The 20344-nt window shown below is 36.9% G+C and overlaps 2 protein-coding genes across 5 annotated transcripts; one reads left to right on the plus strand and one right to left on the minus strand.

Moving 5' to 3' along the window:
* The first annotated feature begins 347 nt into the window (after positions 1–347).
* LOC135587194 (5'-3' exoribonuclease 3-like) lies at positions 348–15514 on the plus strand. Of its 3 annotated transcripts, XM_065078308.1 has the most exons (23): positions 348–672; positions 2029–2131; positions 2381–2457; positions 2576–2767; positions 2944–3063; positions 3706–3768; positions 4091–4240; positions 4324–4488; positions 4741–4818; positions 4903–4989; positions 6004–6375; positions 6492–6587; positions 7785–7880; positions 9222–9292; positions 10313–10441; positions 10522–10598; positions 10680–10720; positions 10822–10896; positions 10987–11144; positions 12272–12376; positions 12455–12530; positions 14255–14334; positions 14469–15514. In XM_065078308.1, the coding sequence occupies exons 1-23, from the start codon at positions 469–471 to the stop codon at positions 15181–15183; spliced, it is 3330 nt and encodes a 1109-aa protein (XP_064934380.1). In that variant the 5' UTR covers positions 348–468; the 3' UTR covers positions 15184–15514. The 3 variants fall into 3 exon arrangements, with proteins under 3 accessions (XP_064934380.1, XP_064934383.1, XP_064934381.1); XM_065078311.1 differs by lacking the exons at positions 348–672; positions 2029–2131; positions 2381–2457 and having other exon boundaries at positions 2629–2767; positions 2978–3063; XM_065078309.1 differs by lacking the exons at positions 348–672; positions 2029–2131; positions 2381–2457 and having other exon boundaries at positions 2760–2897; positions 2978–3063.
* Positions 15515–16583: 1069 nt separating this feature from the next.
* On the minus strand, positions 16584–20252 carry LOC103993604 (protein translation factor SUI1 homolog). 2 transcript variants are annotated; one of them, XM_009413732.3, is made up of 5 exons: positions 20100–20252; positions 18229–18330; positions 17934–18139; positions 17789–17842; positions 16584–16930 (listed from the first exon to the last, which is right to left on the minus strand). In XM_009413732.3, exons 2-5 carry the CDS (start codon positions 18263–18265, stop codon positions 16886–16888), a joined length of 342 nt encoding a protein of 113 aa, XP_009412007.1. In that variant the 5' UTR covers positions 18266–18330; positions 20100–20252; the 3' UTR covers positions 16584–16885. The 2 variants fall into 2 exon arrangements, with proteins under 2 accessions (XP_009412007.1, XP_064934387.1); XM_065078315.1 differs by lacking the exon at positions 20100–20252 and adding an exon at positions 18722–20034.
* Positions 20253–20344: the final 92 nt, after the last annotated feature.

The raw sequence follows: 20344 nt of genomic DNA on the forward strand, positions 1-20344 counted from the left end.
CTGAGATGAAACGATATGGTTACTCTACACATACAACACGAGGATATCGAATCAAACTAGAAACGAAGAACCGTGTATGCAGGTTGTTCCACCTATACCATTAAACGCAGGATAATGTGGTCCCACAGAACGCGGCTCGGGTTGACCGAATCAGACCTCACGGACGGTCTACATTGGGTCCATCGCGGCGTCGATTCGCCCATTAGAAATAGCACCCGGCTCACCCGTCGGGTTCGTGACAACCGAGTAACAGATTCCCGGTTCGATCCGGTTCAATAGTGGTCATCGAGCTCACCCGCATGCCTCTCATTCATCCGGATTATATTTACCCAATTCGGAATCGGATCGTGGACATCGCCGCCTTGTTTAGGGTTTCTCCCTCTCGCCCGCTTCTTGTTCTTCTTCTCCTCCTCCTCGGGTCGATCGAAGGGTTAGGGTTCGTGAGGTAGAGAGGAAGGCTGCGACGCGATGGGAGTGCCGGCGTTCTATCGGTGGCTCGCGGAGAAGTATCCGATGGTGGTGGTGGATGTGGTGGAGGAGGAGCCGGTCGAGATCGAGGGCGTCAAGGTCCCCGTCGACACCTCCAAGCCCAACCCTAATGGCCTCGAGTTCGACAACCTCTACCTCGACATGAACGGGATCATCCACCCCTGCTTCCACCCCGAGGACCGGGTTTGCTCGCTTTCCTTTCTCCGTCTTCCTTGTTTGTCATTTACTCCGTTTATCGAGGCATCGATGGATGGGGATATCAGATCGGCGTTCTTTGTCCGTCGAGATTTGGTCATGGAACCACGCAATATCGTCTTGTTTATCGTCACCTGAAATCCGAATATTGTATTTTCCGATCAGAAACGTTGATGGTTGGACCGCAGAGACGTGATATTTATAGTGTTTTAGATATTGGCTATTCTGAACTTGGAGTCTTTGTATAATATTTTGTCAATAATCCTGATAGCTTGTCTTAGCATGTTGTATTATGCTTGCAATTTTGTTCTTTTATTTGTTACCTGAAATTCGAATTTAAATATGAATTGTGATAGTTTCAGATTAGGGACATGATAATTATAGCGTTGTGGGTATTACCTATGCTGTGTTTTGGATTCTTTTTGTAGCATTTTATGAGTTCTCATGAGAGTTTGCTACAGCATATCAAACTAGACCGGAAGCTTTATACCTTTTGTGTGGTGATTTGTGGTAATTAGTAGATTTGTGTGTAGTATTTGTTATGTCCGACCAATGCTGTCATTTCATTGATTAAATGTTGTAGTAGAGTAGAATATATCCTTGATGCTGTTTTTGATGCCGTTAGAGTACATCATGTTTTTAGAGAAGCTAATAGAGCTGCTGACTGGATAGCTAATTATTCTAAAACTTCTCAATCCACTTACATGTGGAATTTTGTCTTTCCTTCTGATTTGTCATGTATTATCAGCTCTGATGCTGGTGGGGAACTTTGTATTCATTTTGCTCAGGTTTAATTAGAGCTTCTTCTCTTTTTGATAAAAAAAGAGTAGAATATATCCTCACTTCTCAATGTTTGATATCTAATTCTAATAACCATTTTTTCTTGTTATTTTTTACACAAAAAATTGTAATTCAGTCGAACAATCATTGAACTGTACTGCTATTTCAGATTTGGTTGCCAACATTTAGGTATGAAACTCAGATCTCGGCCTGCTGGACGTGTTGGGTCCAACTGTTTCCTTCTTTCTTTCTATTTTCCGCTGTACAAAACAGCTTCTGTTGGTCTTCTCATTTTCAATTGAATCTGGCCCAACTCTGACTGGTAGTGGTCCCTAGTCATCTAGTATGATTCTGGATCATGGAGGGTGTTCTAGATTTGAAGATTTCTTATTTCCATGTAATCATGTTTGGCTGCTGCTGAAGCTTTTGCTTAATGAGAGTTCTTGTTGTCCTTCTGCTTTACAACTCTTACATGACATTGCTATGTTTATATCTGAACTTTATTAAATGCTATTATGCATGGTTTTTTTTTTTTTTGCTAATCCATCTTCATGGTTACAACAGCCTGCTCCTACAACCTTCGATGAAGTCTTCCAGTGCATTTTTGATTATATTGACAGACTGTTTGTCATGGTCCGCCCCCGGAAGCTTCTATATATGGCAATTGGTGAGTTTTTATTTAAAGACCCTCTTGCAATATTCATATTTCAATGTTTTAAGAAATATTTCAAGGTGTTATACAGCAGTCCGCTGGGAGATCTATGCTTAAACTGCTGCTCGTGGTTTCCTATCTGTTTTTGTTGTTTATTATTCAAGTAATTGGATCCATGGTCTTGTTAGAGTGTTCTTTGTTGTGACTACTTCTGATGTCTCTTAGTGTACCTCAAGTATATTAATAATGGAATTGTGAATCTAGATGGTGTTGCACCAAGAGCTAAGATGAACCAGCAGCGCTCTAGACGATTCAGGGCAGCGAAAGATGCAGCTGATGCGGTGGGTGTGTCTACATTCAATATTGCCTTCTCTATATTATATTATCATGACATGAAATATAGTGTCTACATGCAACTCTATAGCGATTATGATCATCATTCGTTGCCATATATTGCAGGCAGCAGAAGAAGAAAGGCTGCGTCAAGAGTTTGAAAGTGAGGGCAGAAAGCTCCCTCCTAAACAGGAATCACAAGTTTTTGATTCGAATGTTATTACCCCTGGGACTGAATTCATGGCTGTTTTATCAACTGCACTGCAGTACTATATACATCTTCGGCTAAATTATGACCCTGGTTGGAAACGAATAAAAGTATGTCAGTGAAGAACATTTGTCCTCGATAGTTTCTTATGTGTTTTTTCTTTTGCCCTGCAAACATTAAAGTGGATTTTGGTCAATCATTTTTGCTGTCCAAATAGACCAGTTATCCAACATTGATAAAGTAAGCATAAAGCGTATAAATTTTCTTATAATAAATTTTCTTGAAGGTTCTCCTTTCTGATGCAAATGTTCCTGGTGAAGGGGAACACAAAATTATGTCATACGTCCGGCTTCAACGAAATTTACCTGGTTATGATCCAAATACTCGACACTGTCTTTATGGATTGGTATGTTCCTTTATTAGTAGGTTATTTATTTATTTATATATGATGCTTTTAACATTTCTATAGACAGGGAGATGTTACTACTTATGTGCATATTTGCAGAGTTGTTACCTACCTTTCATGACTTCACGTTCTTTCTCTGGACATCATATCTTCTCATGTTCTCTATCAATGAGCTAGAATAATTTTTCTCTGGATCCGATGTATTATTTTTTCATCTGTGCTGTGTCTTTATATGTTTTTTGCAATGAACTCCTTGAGCTTGTTACTAGAGCTTCCACGGCAACCTGGGGAGTTCGTCTGCTGCTTCACCTTTCAGTATATACGGATGTCTTATGATCTGTATTTTCTAGTATTCTGACTTTTTCAGTGTAGCCTTCTCATTTTAGTTGAGAAAAAAAAGTGTATCTCATAACACAAAACTTAAGCAGATCCGATGCTGTTTTCTTTTCTTCTTTAGTGAATTTCAAATTGATTTTAGTAAAATTAAATTTACCTTTAAACATGTTTCGCTGAATTTAACCATTTCTGACTTGCTTTCCCTTAGTATGGTCTATTAGATATCTGTAAGACTCTAACAGTGACCAAGCTTGTTATGTATATTTTCAAGTTAAATCTATGTGGTTCTCCACTTTCTCTTTGCAGGATGCGGACTTGATCATGTTAGCTTTGGCCACACATGAGGTGCACTTTTCAATCTTGAGAGAGGTTAGAGTTGCTAATAATCTCCTTCTGATTTGAAATTATGTAGTTCAGCTTGCATAGATGACTATTAAACATGTTTGAGTCAAATCGATTGCTTGCATGATTTAGCTGTTGAACTGTTATATTAGCTCAAAGAAGTTTGTGTTGAATGGTGTATCCTTGAGATTTATGTTTCGTGAACAAAGATTTGACTTAGATTTTATTTTATTTTTTCTTTCCAAGCTTGTAGTTGTTGCCTTATCATCTACTGCTGAAAATAAATAAGCATTCATAAATTTTATAGCTTCTTTCTCATGTTTTGATCTTTGTGAATGGCATTTGTTAGATTGTTTTCACTCCCGGGCAGCAGGACAAGTGCTTCTTGTGTGGTCAGATGGGCCATTTAGCAGCAAATTGCCAAGGGAATGCTAAAAGAAAATCTGGAGAGTTTGATGAGAAGAGTGAAGATGTTTCTGTTGCAAAAAAGCCTTACCAGGTCTGGTTTATTGATATATATGTTTTTTTATGGTTTTTTGTGCATCATTTCTTACTTTTATTGTACTTGAATGAAATGTGCAGTTCCTTAACATTTGGACTCTTCGAGAATATCTGGAATATGAATTCAGAATCCCTAATCCTCCTTTTGAAGTTGACTTTGAGCGCATAGTTGATGATTTCATCTTCATATGTTTCTTTGTTGGAAATGACTTTCTACCCCACATGCCAACTTTGGAAATTCGAGAGGTTTGTTCCTTTAATCATTTTGGCCCTTTTTGACAGTATAAATATAACAACCAAATGTTTGTACTTCATTAATTTCCTTAACATGGGACATGCTTTTCATAGAAACATCTTACCTTTAAAATATGAATTCAGATAAATGGTTTGATCTTGCTCACAAGTTAATCATTGTTTCCTTTTGCCTTTTCACGTTTTCTTTTTTTAGTTATGTATGAACTTATGATATTAAATATTAATCGATCTTAATGGTGACAGGGTGCCATAAATTTGTTAATGGCTGTATACAAGAAGGAGTTTATGGTGATGGGTGGTTATTTGACAGACTCGAGCACGGTATACAACATTTGCCTTCTCTTCTTTTGACTCTGATTCAAGTTTACATCTCACCTACTAAACTTTATGTTTTTGTTGTGCCAGCCCAACTTGAGCAGAGTTGAACATTTTATCCAGGCTGTAGGGTCCTATGAGGATAAAATATTCCAGAAAAGGTCTCGTTTGCATCAGGTCTACTCTCCATAAATTAGTTTTTTTGGCTTTGCGTTATCAATTTTAGATTTTACCATAACTATTAATCTGCATCAACCTTCAAATGATGCCATGTTCACTATCTTTCGTTTGGAAGAAATATAACTGCACTATGATAAAGGACCAAGCCTGTTCATTATATGTTTTGCTTTTAGTTGCAACCTGTGAAACAATTATGACGATAACATGTAGATTTTCACTGTTTAGCTGAAGGATTATGTTGCCACATGCCATGAATATGCCATTTCTTGGTTGAGATAGGATGTTCTGCATAGCATTTTTTGCGAAAGGAGGAAATGATCTGGATAATCTGCATCCTGCTTCATCCAGCTGACTAAAAGCTGTTATGTATTGACCTCATAACGACCAAAATCAACTCTGATTTAACTTATGTCAATTCAATTGTCTTTTAGAGGCCCAAAACTTTTGAAAAATAATCTTTAAGAACTGAAAATCAGACCAGAACTTAAACTATAATTTTGAGCAACTAATCATAACCTATATGGCAACTAGCCTTCTTGATCCAAACTAATTATGTTTTGTGGTAAGGACTCTGATCAGGTGACTTCTTAATTATTGTCCAAGATCTCGAGTCTCAAATTGTTGTGAGAATTTAATTGTGTTTTGGAGTTTCCTCACATGGAATCTTGAATTAATAAGGCTTAATTGATTCCGTAAGAGTGATTATCCTCTTTGATTCTGCAAATCTGATCACCAAATTCTGTGAACTCTGGTCAAATAGATCTTGGGAATGTCAGAAATTGGAAAATCATGGTTAACCAACAAACATGAAATATTGATACTTATAGGTTGAATACATGAAATTGTGTAGTTATTTATGATGATAAATGTTTATGGCATGTTAATTGAGGTGGTATGTGTTTTTGATATATCGATGGCAGTTTTCATTAATGTCATTTAAATCATTTGATTAAATCTGTTTCATAAAAATTGTGGTCTTCTTGATTTTTTTTATTGGTCTTTATTTTTCAGCGTCAAGCAGAAAGAATTAAGCGTGAAAAGGCTCAAATAAAAAGAGGAGATGATATTGATCCTCAAGTGAGGACCGATCTTATAGTTCCTGTTACTCGTTTTCAAGGTTCGCGGCTCGCATCTGGTGCTTTGCCTTCACCATATCAACAAATAGGTTCTTCGTACAATTTGGAAAGCACAGTATCTATGAGAAGAGAAAATCAAGTAGGCCGATCTACCGGTGCCATGCCAGTTGACATCCAGACTAGTCGATCTAGAACATACGACAGCAAAGGGGTTAACGACCGAGCCCGAAAAATTGCACGGCTTTCTTCTTCTGGAGCAACTATCGGTGCAGCCATTGTTGAGGCTGAGAACAGTTTTGAAGTAGAAGTAAGTTTACTTATCTATGCTTTTGATTTCACATTATGTTAAATAGTTCTATTTTTTATTGTGCATGTTATTCCTTTTATTGATTTGTTATCTAAAACTATGTTTTTAATTTTTAGATCTGTGAAAATAGGGAGGAATTGAAGACAAAGCTTAAGGAATTGCTTAAGGAGAAGTCTGACCTTTTTAACTCTGAAAATCCAGTGGAGGACAAGGTTTGAAACTAAACTAAACTTATATTGTTTGATTTTAGCATGCTTATCTACTTAATTCTGCTTTTCTGTTACATCAAGACAAACTGTATCTGCTCCTCTAAGTACTTCTGTTGTAGTTTTTTCTTGGGAGTTTGTGTTTTTGGTTGTGAGGGGATTGGACTGATTTGTCCTTGCTCTTTTTGCTCCAATTCTGCCCATGCAGGCATGTCTACAGGACATGGTCCAATTTACTCATTGCCAGTTTGATTTAGAATGAAATTCTAGGTTGTTCTGCTGCTGGAGCCATTTCCAGGGTAGTAAGAAAGAATTTAGCAAGGGCTTGCAGAAAAGAAAAATCAATGTATTGGTATCAGATATGTTGCACCACTAGCATTCTCCCACCAAATAGTCCTGGGTAACTTGTGCACCATCCTTTTTTACCTAACAGGATATTCTCCTCTATAACCTATGACGGCGCCCAATTCCTAATCCGTTTAGGACTTCTGTGCCAAGCTTGGACATGACAACTATGAAAAACTTGGCATTTCTAGTTGATTCTTTTTTGGAAAAAATATAAGATAAATCTATAATTAGTCTTTCAGGCAAAAAGGGTCCTCTCACAGTGTCAGTATGGCAAGTGTTAGCTTGTAACTGAAATTCCCACTTCATAATCCAACTGGCAAAACTTGTGGCTGTGAACCTGGCAAGTGGTATATGTCCGACATTTTTCATGTTGTCCAGGTAACACTGCCTAAGTGACATCTAAAATAGCTGATAAAACTGAAACTTAACAGCTTGAGTTGAATTAGAGTTGAGCTTGGCATATAAATGCTTCAGATGTCATTACCCTATGGTCTCCCAGATTGTGCTTAAAACGGAGGTCCTATCCGTTTTCTGGATTTGATTGTCTTTTAAAATATTGGTTATTCCTTGTTTGCCACGATATCGTGTGTTTTTGGGCTCTCCTTTGCAGATGCTTCCTGAATTAGTGAATGCCTATTCAACTCCAGAATTGTGATGAGTTTACACCATTCATGCACTACAGACAAGCTATTGGTTGTAAATACTTCTTTTATTTCAAAAAAAAAAACTATCTTTTTGTGATCTGAATGCATTCCAGGTGCCATGCATTAGTCATCTAGAGGAGTTATATTTAGGGATTTTATATTGCTGATGAACAGTATTGGTTGACATACTGCTCTTTGCTTGTTATGACAGGTAAAACTAGGAGAGCCGGGATGGAAAGATAGATACTATCAAGAAAAGTTTTCTGCAAAATATCCTGAGGAAATTGAAGCAATTCAAAAAGATGTTGTAAGTCATTTGCTATGTAAACAAACTTTCTGTATATTTATGTTCAGGGATATCTACACATCTGATGTTTGTAAATAAATACACAGGTAGCTTATAGAAACATGTACAAGTATATGCATATCCTTTTCTTCTTACATGGGTTTCAACGACTGCTCTTCACAATCTATGCTGATCATTCCTCACTTGTTTTTCATTATTTCCTGACTGACCTTTGCGTTTTTGACTGAAGATGCTTAGCATTACCAGGATACTTCCCATGCATCTTACAATCTGATTGTAATTTTGTCAATAGATTATGTAGATGGCAGTAGGATCTCGTCATCTGAACATGAAAAGAAGCATGAAGTCTGAACACATAGCAAAGCAAAATACATAGATTCCATGCTATATCCTAAGTCTATTGTTATCCTCACTTAATATTTAGTCAAGACTGTTAGTTGTTGGCATCCAAACTAAGCAACCGGGTATACATGGGGATGCCTATTTTGTTAACTCGGATAAAAGGATGCCTTTGCCAGAATATGTTCAATGTAGTTGTCGTAGCAAATGCTTGGTAGTGGGTAGGGGAATATGTCAAAGTTGAATTATGATACATGGTAAGTATCACAACAATGAATGAATGGTTTGTAAATAGAGGTGAGAGCTTCTTTGGTAATATATATCGGTGTATCTCATACCATGGTGATGCATCCTAGGTTGCATAGTTTGTATATCAAGACCTGTATCAGTTATAAAAGATATGATTGTCTTTGACAAAGATTGGTTGTATAGGATAGACAATGTGCCATCCCACATAGTCTGGATTGGGCACACTGGTAAATGGGTTCAAGTACGAAAGAATTAATTGTGGATAGGCGTGTGGCTGAAGGGATTCGAGTAGTGACAACAAATTTATTTCTTAGTCATATATATGATTTCTATTTTTTTCTCTTTCCTCCATCTTGGCTTCCCTTGCCTTCTCCCCTACTCAATCCTCTTTTTTTTATGTTTGTTAATTCAGCTAGAACTGCCCAAACTTATGCTTTGATGTGCTTATGGGTGCTTTTCATGTGGCACAACTGAATATGATATCTTCTCGAGGTTGATTTATTCCAATATATGTATTTGGCATGGGCCAGCACTGCACAGTGCTACCTTATGTGCAATGGCAGCATGAGTGGCTAGAGCTAAACATGCTGTTCTTTGACCCTTGATATATGAAGAGTATAAAATTAACATTTAAGACATGGATTATGTATTTTATACACTCATCAATTTATTTATTTAAGTGTTTTTCCTTTTTGTAAGGTTGAATCGTCAAAAATTGTTAAAGGGATTTTCCTCATTCCTTTTCTTGGTTAGGTTTTAAGGTACACTGAAGGCTTATGCTGGGTCATGCATTATTATTATGAGGGAGTTTGCTCATGGCAATGGTAAGCATTGTCACCATTACTTTAATATACAAATTTGTTTTTTGTTTAATTTTGTTGTTAAAATGTATTTGTCATTATTGAATAATAGATAGCTTTGTTCAGTGTAGAAGTGATAATCTTGAGTCTAGTTTATTTTTTTTCAAAAATATTAAATGCTGTCGTCTTCTATTAAGAAAACCTTTCCTGTTAACTCGTTTCTTGATTTCACAGCCTTGAATTGATCGTACATGTTTTTTGTAATATATATTCCTTTGTTATAAAGTGCATGAGATAATTTAGTTAATCCTAGTTAATACATAATATGGCCCCAAAATTTTTATGGTTGATCATCACCAGGCCCAGGAAATGGTGGGTTGCTTTATGGAACATTCTTTTGTATATTCAGTCCTGCTTGAAATCTGCTTACTGGATGTTTGGTCTTTTCTCTTTAGAACATAGCTTGCACATCTTGTTGCAGGTAAACCAAATATATTATGTTGTTATGTCTTGCCCCATGTAACTATTAGATCTAACCCACTATATCTTAGGGTGACACATAGAAGCTGGTTATGGTGCTTAGGTAATATATAGGTCTTCTCTAAGCATATTATATGCTAAACTGGTGTTTTCTGGTGGTACTATCTCTCTCTTTCTTTTTGTTTTTGAAGGACCTCATGTCAGTTGTAGTTTAGGAGCTTTAATGTATCTTCGACAATAACCAAATTCGTATTTGGATGCTTGCGTTTAAGGTGTTACATACAGATGAACTGTGTTTGCTTTGTGTAGTGAAGCTTTTGACTTAGCTACACATTTTATTTTCTGATTGATAGACAAATGAGGCTTAAGCAGTTTTGGGCTCTTTTGACAATGAATGGAATGTATGCTGTAACAGACTTGATGGATCTATTGTATGATGTTACTGGAAGTTATATGCAAATCATCAGAACATAATATTCTTTTTTCATTTTATTATAAAAAATCCATTTATATAAATTATCTTATATTTGACTTTCTTAACTGTTTGCTTCTTTCATCAACCAGGTTTTATCCATATCATTATGCTCCTTTTGCTTCTGACATGAAGGATCTGGGTGGCTTGAATATAAGCTTTAAGCTTGGTTCACCTTTCAAACCATTTGATCAGTTAATGGGGGTGTTTCCAGCTGCAAGGTTAGAGTTAATTGAATCTTTCATCACATTTTGTACGATTAAATATTTTTAAGTGGCTGATACTATATTTGCATTTGCAGTGCACATGCACTTCCTATACATTATAGGAGATTGATGTCAGATCCAACATCACCAATTCTGGATTTCTATCCAACTGGTAATTTAAATTTAACATACATGAATATCTCTCCTAGTTTATGCTTCTGATACTTTAACCTTCTTTTAAATTTTTTAACAGATTTTGAGGTGGATATGAATGGAAAGAGATTTTCTTGGCAGGTTAGATTATCACAAGTTTTAAGTAGATCTTTTGTTGCCTTTGATATGATATTGCTTTTCATACCATGCAATTTGATGGCATCATCGGTAACCTTTTTCAGGGTATCGCCAAGCTGCCTTTTATAGAGGAAATTCGCTTACTGTCTGAAATTAAAAAAGTGGAGCATACTTTAACGGTACTGAAGTGATATTTTTAAGTTCAGGAAAGCTCATGTTGTTTGCATATGGAAATTGAATTTGACCAAATTTTGTTGCCCTTTTTATAGGAAGAGGAGGCACGTCGAAACAGCATAATGTCCGACATGCTTTTTGTGAATGTTTCTCACACACTTTCTCCATACATATTCTCTCTGACAAGCAGGTTCTCACATTTGTCTGCCAAGGAACTGGCTGAAGTGAAAGAGAAACTTGACCCTGCATCCAGGTATATGTTCCTAACCTGAATTACAATATCTGTAACTCTTTATGTATGGTAAAAAGGGTATCTGTGTTCAAGGTTACTGTCGGTATATGTTTCTAACCTGAATTACAATATATTTAGCTTTTTATGTAATTGTGTATGTATGGTAAAAAGGGTATCTGTGTTCGAGGTTACCATCGGTCTAGGATTGGAGGGTCAATATTTATGGCTTTACCTTTAAATATAAATATAGATGCTATTTCCATGACTCAAACCCTGGTGTCAAGGTGCAATCTTACCTTTGTACCGAGGCCCACCCTCAATTGTTGATTTATGATTTTGAATATTTGGTTGAAGGCCATGGTCAAAGGTGTTGACACATATTAGCATGATGAGAAAATCAATAGTAATTGTTAGGCTTGGGGAAAAATGTACTCTAATTTTTATTAATTAAAAAAAGTAGATTTTGAACTAAAAAAGATTTACTGAATCAAAAGAACATGTTGATTTGCTGAAACTTGAACTCATGACATTCAGGTTGTGGTTATGGATCCCGTGGATAGATTAGAAGCAAAATGAATATCTTGATTTGCTGAAACTTGATGCTGTGGCATTCAAGGTGGTTATGAAGATGAATTGGAATGTGTTATTTTTAAGGACGCTGTTGTGTTCTCTTCATTGCGATTTAGGACACTACATAGAAGCATTGAAATTGCTATTTGTCATATTGAAGTAGGTGGTCATTGTGTCAATGTTGCAAGACTTAAAACAAGATGCCTTTATTCTGTTTTTAAGTCTGTGTTCCTTCTTGTCTCGATTGTCTGAGTTATGCTGTTAATATCTGCACCAAGTGATTCTAGAAGCAAGCATGTTAAGCCACTTACTGGATGGCAGCTAAGCTGCAAATTATTTTAAAGTTGTTGGTTTGTAATTTTAATGACATCGATATACTTTGCTCCTTTATGCTCCTATCTTTTTGTATATCATGAGCATAATTGGAGAAAACACATTCTTTTTTCTGGATAGGCATTGTGGTTATGCATTAAACTAGCATGGTGGCCGGACACTTTTCGTTAACTTTTTGAATGCTAAAGAAATTAACCAAATTATAAATGAAGCTGTTAATTGGATTTTTTTTCTGCTTTGTGCAGTGGTGGAATGAATGGGTATCTATGTCTTTGTAGTGGAGATCCATGCCCTCCTATCTTTAGATCTCCTGTTAAAGGAATGGAAGATATAATGGATAATCAAGTCATGTAATCTCAGTTGCTGCAAAATTATCAGTTTACATTATTTCTTGAAGAAAATTATGCATTAATGACTCTTTTCTCCAGATGTTCAATTTACAAACTTCCAGATGCACATAAGCACATCACCCGGCCACCGGCTGGTGTTATTATTCCAAAGAAGGTATATAGTAATTTTACATGTTTACTCATTTTCTGTTATTTCTTCACGTGTTAGGAATATCTGTATACGTTGAAAATCCTGATCTTATCGCCCTTGTTTAACTAAATTTTTTCCCCGTGATCCAGCTGGACATGTGGATTGTTATAGTTTTCCTTATAAAGAACTAATACAGTTTCTGACATTTTTGTAATTTGCCTAGTTCGAATAGGAAGGGGAAGATGAACGAAAAAAATATAAATAAATAAGTAAATTAGATTCTGTTCATTAAGTCAAGACCACCTGCAGTCAGTTGTAGTGCTGTATGGCAATTGGTAAGATAAGGACTCTTAGCTTATCTCATCTAATTTAGTCTTGGAAGAGTCCTGAATGTTTTTGTACTAACAAAATATACCCATATCTGTGTGAATAACAACCAGCTATTCATTTATTTTGGATCCTATTTACTAGTACCAACTGGGTGTCTTTATGAATTCTGTAGGCTGTTCTTATTTCTACTATCAAATTACATGAATCCACACAGAGTTTGTACTTTTGCATCTGTAATAGCATATTGTTTTGGAGTATCCTCAAATTTGTATCCATTTTTAAGCCCACATTTATTTGCAAGTGAAATATACAATTTTAAAGTGTGATGACTTTGTGATGATATTTTATAATATGGATTTGTGTCATTTTTATAATATTCACACAGGGTGTTGGACTTTTTGCATCTCATCATTATATGTGTCTTATGTTTAACATATAAACCTTCAAATTTGATTCTTAATATGTAATAACCAGTAAAATGTGATTTTTGAAATTTGCTAGTTCATGTTGGATAAATTATCTTGGCTTTATGGTACTTATTGTAGGTTGATAAAGTAGTTAAATTTCTCTTTATTATTTATTGAAAGGGTGGCCTGTTCCTGCTTGTGCTGGGTTCAGTGGAAGATCAATATATGAAACCCTATCCCTTTAAGTAGAGAAATGGTTTTGTGACTTGAAACCAGGTGACTCATGTTGCAAAGGATCATCATTATATTCTTCCTAGAAGGAAAATGCAGGAGAAATCCCCCATATTTTTTTATTCATGACATGTGAATTGGATGTTGGAAAGACAGTTGTTTTAAGCCTAATAGAACAGAAGAATTAATATGGCATGGGTGTCGTATTGATGCCTCTCGTGCTTAAAGACCATATTAAAATAGAACTGAATCACTCTAATAGAGCACCTATTCTTTTGGTTGTACAATGATCGACCATACAGGGTCATTATGCTTTCCCACAAGGTCACATAATAGTATTATTGCAATATAAGAAAAGATGATGACTGTCCTCAAGTTCAGTGAAATGAAGCACATGATTGAATTGTATGCCTTTTGCTAGCAGATTAGCTTTTGTATTCTGATTTGATTTGGAATTCAAGCATAAGATGCATAAGGGCAACGTGACATTCTGCATCCTGTTGGCTTGCGGATCCTCGACTCTAAACAGAAGATTTAAATCATGGCATTACTGAGGGCTAAAATGTTGGTCAAGGCTCGCCATTTTGGTGTGGCCTTAGTGTTTAAATATTTGCTAAAAGTATGTGATGATCCTTCTGACGAAGGAATTCGTCGATGTTGTTCCAATACTCAGGGGGCCAAGTGCATCAGAAGTTCACTCATTTTCCACTTTGATTTCTATTCTTTTGATATGTTGTTTGTATTCTTTTGATTTCTATCCTTCCTGTGTCTTTGTTGCAGACTGTCACAGCTGGTGACTTGAAGCCACCACCAGTTCTGTGGCATGAAGATACTGGCAGGAAGCCATTTGAAAATGGAAGGTAACTATTTGACTAATCTTATTTTACTCTTTTCCAGTGACCCAAACTATTTTTAGTTTGTCCTCTGCTTTATTTCCACCGGATGCCAACTTTTAACATTTTCAACCGGTGGTGTTACTTTTTTTCTCTTTCAGGCAAAATCCACATGGATCCATCTCTGGCAAACAACTAGGAGATGCTGCACATCGGCTAGTGAAGAACAGCTTACAAATAAGTAGGGACCATTACAGTGGTGATTCTAGGGTTGCTCCATTGTCTTACAATACCAGCACAAATGGTCTGCCGTATTCAGCTGGCAGGCACCATGTTGGGGATCAGAGAGCAGCAGCAGCAGCTAGGGCAGGCCATCAGGTTGGTCATTCACAACATTACGACCCTAGAAATGATTCAGGTGATGGTCATGGGCGATGGTATGATTCTACCACATCGACTCATTACTATGAAAGATCATTGGGATCTCAGTATGAAAGAGATCATTACAGTAGTAGGTCATATTACGACCCCCATAATGGAAGCAGCCACCCTGATGCCAGAGGCAGAGTTCCAGCTTATAACTACCCGCAGGGTGGTGGATATCCTTATCCTTCTGCTAATCGACCGGTACCTCAACACGTACCCTATGCTCATACTCAGGCTCCATACAATGCTAATTACGGGGACTACCATTCCTATGCACCCCAGCAGTGGGAGGAACAATATGGAGATGAGAGGGCACCACCACCAAGTCAGCACACTACAGGGAGATCATTTGGTCACCACCAGCAAACCACCAATCGGTACACTGCTCTGGATAGGAGCTCGAACATCAGGAGGCCACCGCCGCCACCACCGGGGTTTGGCAGACAATAATACCCTGCTCTGGGTAGCGGCAATAACCGCGGTTGCGGAAATGTTGTACCATAGCGACATCCTTCTCGCGATCAAGTTATTTGTACTAGCAGCAAGCAGCAATTTCTTTCCATTCTGGCTGACGAAGACCTCGGTGCCATTGTAATCGAGAGGCCACAATTAGTTAGATGGCCTTATATATATATATCTTTTCCTGCAATTATAAATTTGTTCAGCTTATAGGCTGTATTGTAGACCAATCAATCGGAGTTAGTTTGAGGAGGTGGTTTTAAATCTGTAAGCTCTACCTTTTTATCTTTTTTTGGATCAATTTAATATCGTCTATGATTCATTCGTGAGTGCCTTAAGCACTGCTGTATGTTAAAGATATGATCTCTCTTATAAGAAGAATAGGGGTGGGGTACCTAATTTCATTATCTTACAGAAAAAAAATTATTAAGAAATTTCTAAAGGAAATAAAAATTGAATCGGACATAAAATAGGGGGTAAGAAAAAGAAAGACTGGTTATCTCAGAGAAAGATCACTGGAGTTGCATGATACGTGAGGAGGGATTGAATCAAAAACGAAGTGCTGGAAATTTCCAGAGTTGATTGAGATGCCATACTCAACAAGAGGAGGAAGAGCCATAGACGATGACTTCTTCTGCTTCCTCGAGTGGCTACATATGTGGTTTCTTCTGCTACAGAGATCTTTTCATATTATTGCTGGATCGGAGATAGATTGAACACATCTTCTTCTTGGTTTTGCAGATTGATGAAATGGACTCGCCTAGGAATATTCATGTGGGCGTACAGATAGATCTGAGGAAAAAGGGGCTTTGCTTGGTCCCTTTGTTCATGGTGAGAGACCATCTCTCGAGTTGCTCATAAATACGACGAGTAGATCTCCAGAAGAAGACAAACTGTTTTTTTTTTTTTTTGATCTTTTTTTAGTTTGTTTATGCATTAGGTGTTTGATCTTTTTTTTTTTCCTTAGCTAATTAATACAGCCTCTTTTATATGATCATTGATTCATATAAAATTTCCCACCATTGAAAGACAAATGGATCACTGATAGGAACGACTTATATATAAACTAAGCACACCGATATGGTTGGTTCTCATGTGGGAAATATAATGAATGTGTGTTTGAACAAACCATCTTCTTTATATATAAGCAACCCATTTGGCTGATTTCTTCTAGACTGCAGATGCATTGTTGTTAACTGCAGTGCAGCTATTCCTAATCAAATCTGAAGAAGATGATGAACATATGGTCTTGAATCATCGGATACTCGTTTGTTCTGATTATTGGCTGTAAAAAGGGTAATCCCTCTCCAAATTTTGTTGCAAAGCTCAAGTGGACAAACCTTACTATCAAATTTCACATGTTTGATCTCATCTTTGAGCAACACAACACAGAAGAAAAAGAGTTCCCTTTCAAATACACTCTTTGTGACGATTGTACAACCCAAAAAATGTTTTGCGCATATTGGAATCACATTGAGACTTAGAATTATACATTTATACTAAAGAAAATTGAGGCCTCTTATACACAAGCGATGATCCAACACGAACAAATACACTTCTCTTAATGTGGATAAGGTTCCTTTCAAATATTCCATCTTATTCGGATGTCTTGAGAGTTCAGGTATCAAGCAAACAAAGCAGAAACAAGCTACCAAATGTCACACACTGCTCGGATAGCTAAACAAGCATGGACTCAGAAACCATGAATCTTGATGTATTCCTTCTTCACTATGCCGGTCTGCATCCAGAAACACAATTTGGCAGTCAGTCAGATGAAAACATAATAAAATTAGCTCACATCCTCCCCCCAAAATATCAGCAATTTTCCAGTATCAAGACGACAGATCTCTAGATAGCAACATTTTGGAACAACATTTCATGTAGATTATCCAAACTCTTCAAGTTGATAAGGCTAGCCTAGTGGGTCTGCATTGTGATTTCAACTATTTCAACAACTCCTATGTCATTGTCGGTCGATGATTGTTGGGAGATCAACCCCAACGATTCGAAGATAACTCTAGTGGGTGTGTTCAAATTCCAACTATATTTCTAAAGATGTATTTTCTAGAAATGTTGATGCATGAATCATATGGGAGAGGACAAAATCAACAGATACACCTCGTGAATTTTCACAGCAATAAAATATGGTAAGTTGTAGAGTAAAAGCAAATCGAATTAACATGATGAGGGTGATTTCTATCACTCACACCATTCAACATGAAGATGGGTAGGTATTTCAATTGTCAGCAAAACTATGCACGAGACTCTTTAATTCCTTGATTCAAGTTCCAATAGGGTCTCAGATATGAACTGATGAGCAAAAACAAACAGAAAACAGAAAAGGATACCATTTATGGGAGCATAGACTCTCCTCACACTTCATAATGATGTGATGATCTCATAAGAACATTCCTACTCATCCAACAAGGACTTTAAACGGCAACAACAGCTCCAATACAGGGTCCAAAACACATTAGGAAAAATAAAATGAATGATTTCCTATAACCTGATTAATACACTAACAACAAAACTGTGAAGTCCCAACTCTGATTAATACACCAGTAAAAACATTTACTAGAAAATCAACTTGCTGTACCTGACTAAGAAAGTTAGACACATTCTTTCGCTGATCACCTTGGAGTTGAATAACCTGCCATAACAGAAAGACAACAATCAGTTATGTACATTATACATGATAACCATCTGTATTTGTAGTTGTCGTCTCATTTTCAATGATGTACCTGCCCTAACTCTGGATCTTGGACGACAGTACCATTGCAACAGAACTCCTTCTTCAGGTCCTTCAAGATCTTGTTATAACTGAACTCCTTTTTCAATCCTTGCACGGTGGTTAAACTCTTCCTGCCGTTCCGCTGTTGTACCCGCACATGCACGTATTCCTTTGCACCAGCACCAGAGTCGTCAGCATTTGCTTCGGCAAACGGGTCTGCACCAACAAAGTGAAAGATATTTAGTCTTTGCTATCGCACGAGCAAACCATAATCCAAAGATACACAAAATCACAGGTCAACCTACCAAAAGCAGTGGGGAGCTGGACGTCCAGATCAGACATGAACTCTTTAACAGTTGAGAACTGAAGAAAACAAACAAATATACTTCCCCGCTGATCACTTGAAGCTGAAAAATAGAAAGCTTATGTTAGTCACTTCATAGTGGCTGCACCAACAAAAAAATATATAAAAAATTGTTTATCCCATTTCTCCCAACCAAAAAGGGAGGTGGGAAGACCATCTCAGACTGAAGCACATATAGTAATCTGATGTAATGTTTTTCCCCACGCATTTAACCTCAGGCTATCAGAGACAAATATCTTATCACTGAATAGGCATTGTATCACAGTTCAAATGTTGAAAAGTAGCTCCATCTTGCCGAGCATACAGAAAATATTGAGTCATCCCAGGAAAACAAAAAAGTCAGATAATTAACACTGCATTAACAATTTCCAACAAAAAACTCTTAATTTCCATTTCTCCCAACCAAAAAGGGAGGTGGAAAGACCATCACAGACCATTGAACAGGCATTTAATCTCAGGCTTTTCAAGATCATTGAACAGGCATTGCATCACATAGTTAATATGTTGAAAATGTAGCTCCATCTTGACAAGCATACAGAAAATATTCAGTCATCCTAGGAAAGAAAAAAGGTCAAATATTTAACAATGCATTAACAACTCAACAGAAATAAAGTTCTGATGTGAACATTAACAACATTAGAACTACTTGAGAGCTCAATAAAGCTCTCGTGACCGCCACATTCTAGTTTCGCTGATAAAAGGGATACTGTCAAATTAATATTTCTGAGCCAACAACTGAATGCTAAATTCCCTAAAAGCTTATCAAAATCCCCAAAAGTGAACAAGAATATAAATTTATTAATAGAGAAAAGAAAGAAAGAATTCAATTCTTCCCATAGAAGCTAAGTATCGTAATAACTACAAGATGGACAGCTAATTTGCTCCATCCATATAGGTCTATCAGAAGGTTGGATAAACAAAGCTCAAACTATACGTGAACAAATTAAAGTGGTAACAACATCGGTTCAATTAAGCCCCCCAAAATCTTGAGTGCAAAAGAATAAATATAGAAATTAAAGCAAAAGATTATCTCCTGAAACTTCAAATCGACAGGCGGGATGACAATTGCAAGATTGTAAGACCATAAATCCATCGGCTCCAATTAAAATGCAACGCTAGAAATACTCAAAATTGCAAATCAAGACCAATTGTACAAGATTCAATTCTTACGAAGATTTCTTAAAACCCCATTAAGCTTCTTCCTCTCCTAATTCAAATTGGAGATCTCTAGAATTAATAATACAACGCAAGGTTTCTATACTAAATGTTTTTTTATTCTTCACGAATAAACAAAATCAAGATTAAAGATCAAAAGAATCCACAACTAAAAAAGCAGGAATGGCATCTCAGACGTAGATCATCGTCAATTAACTAGAAAGTTTTCGCCTTTTCTTTAGCTAAATCATATGAAGTACGAAGATTTCCCAAATAAACAATAACAACAATGATTATTTTTCAAATCAATCATATCCGCTCAGCCGTTTCCATCTAAAAGAACGCCATTTTAAGAATAGTATGAACAGTTTAAAGATCTACAATTCAACGGAGGGGAATACAAAGAAAAAGAAACCGATTTTCCAAAGAAATTTGACCGCATAATCAGCAGAGAGATCGCGACAAAACGATTGCTAATGAAAAGAAACCCACTTGTCCAATAAAAACCACTTCGATTTCCAAGAAACCCTAAAATTGATGCTGATAAAAGCCTAAGGACAAGAAATCAAGAACCAACAAGATCAAGAACAAAGGCTATTTATCACCGTACAGCGTACAAAGGACAATCAACCCGAGAAAGGAGAGATTTTCTCGTACCCAACTAAAGATCGCTCAAGTAAACTGGCAAAGATCTTCAATCGCGGCGCGGGGAAAGATCGGAGAGCACGACAGTGGAAAGATCCGTATTCCTGGCTGGCTTCCCTATATAGAGTCGGACGCAAGTCTGCGCATTGACTGGCTTTCTTGGTCGATCGATTGATGTCGGTGACAGCATCGACGGCCCTGATCATCTCCTTTGCAATGCTTCTAGATTCGCGTTAGGCGTATCCTCTACGCGCACG

The sequence above is a fragment of the Musa acuminata genome, chromosome BXJ1-8 (assembly GCF_036884655.1).
Source record: "Musa acuminata AAA Group cultivar baxijiao chromosome BXJ1-8, Cavendish_Baxijiao_AAA, whole genome shotgun sequence".
In the NCBI taxonomy this organism is placed as follows: Eukaryota; Viridiplantae; Streptophyta; class Magnoliopsida; order Zingiberales; family Musaceae; genus Musa; species Musa acuminata.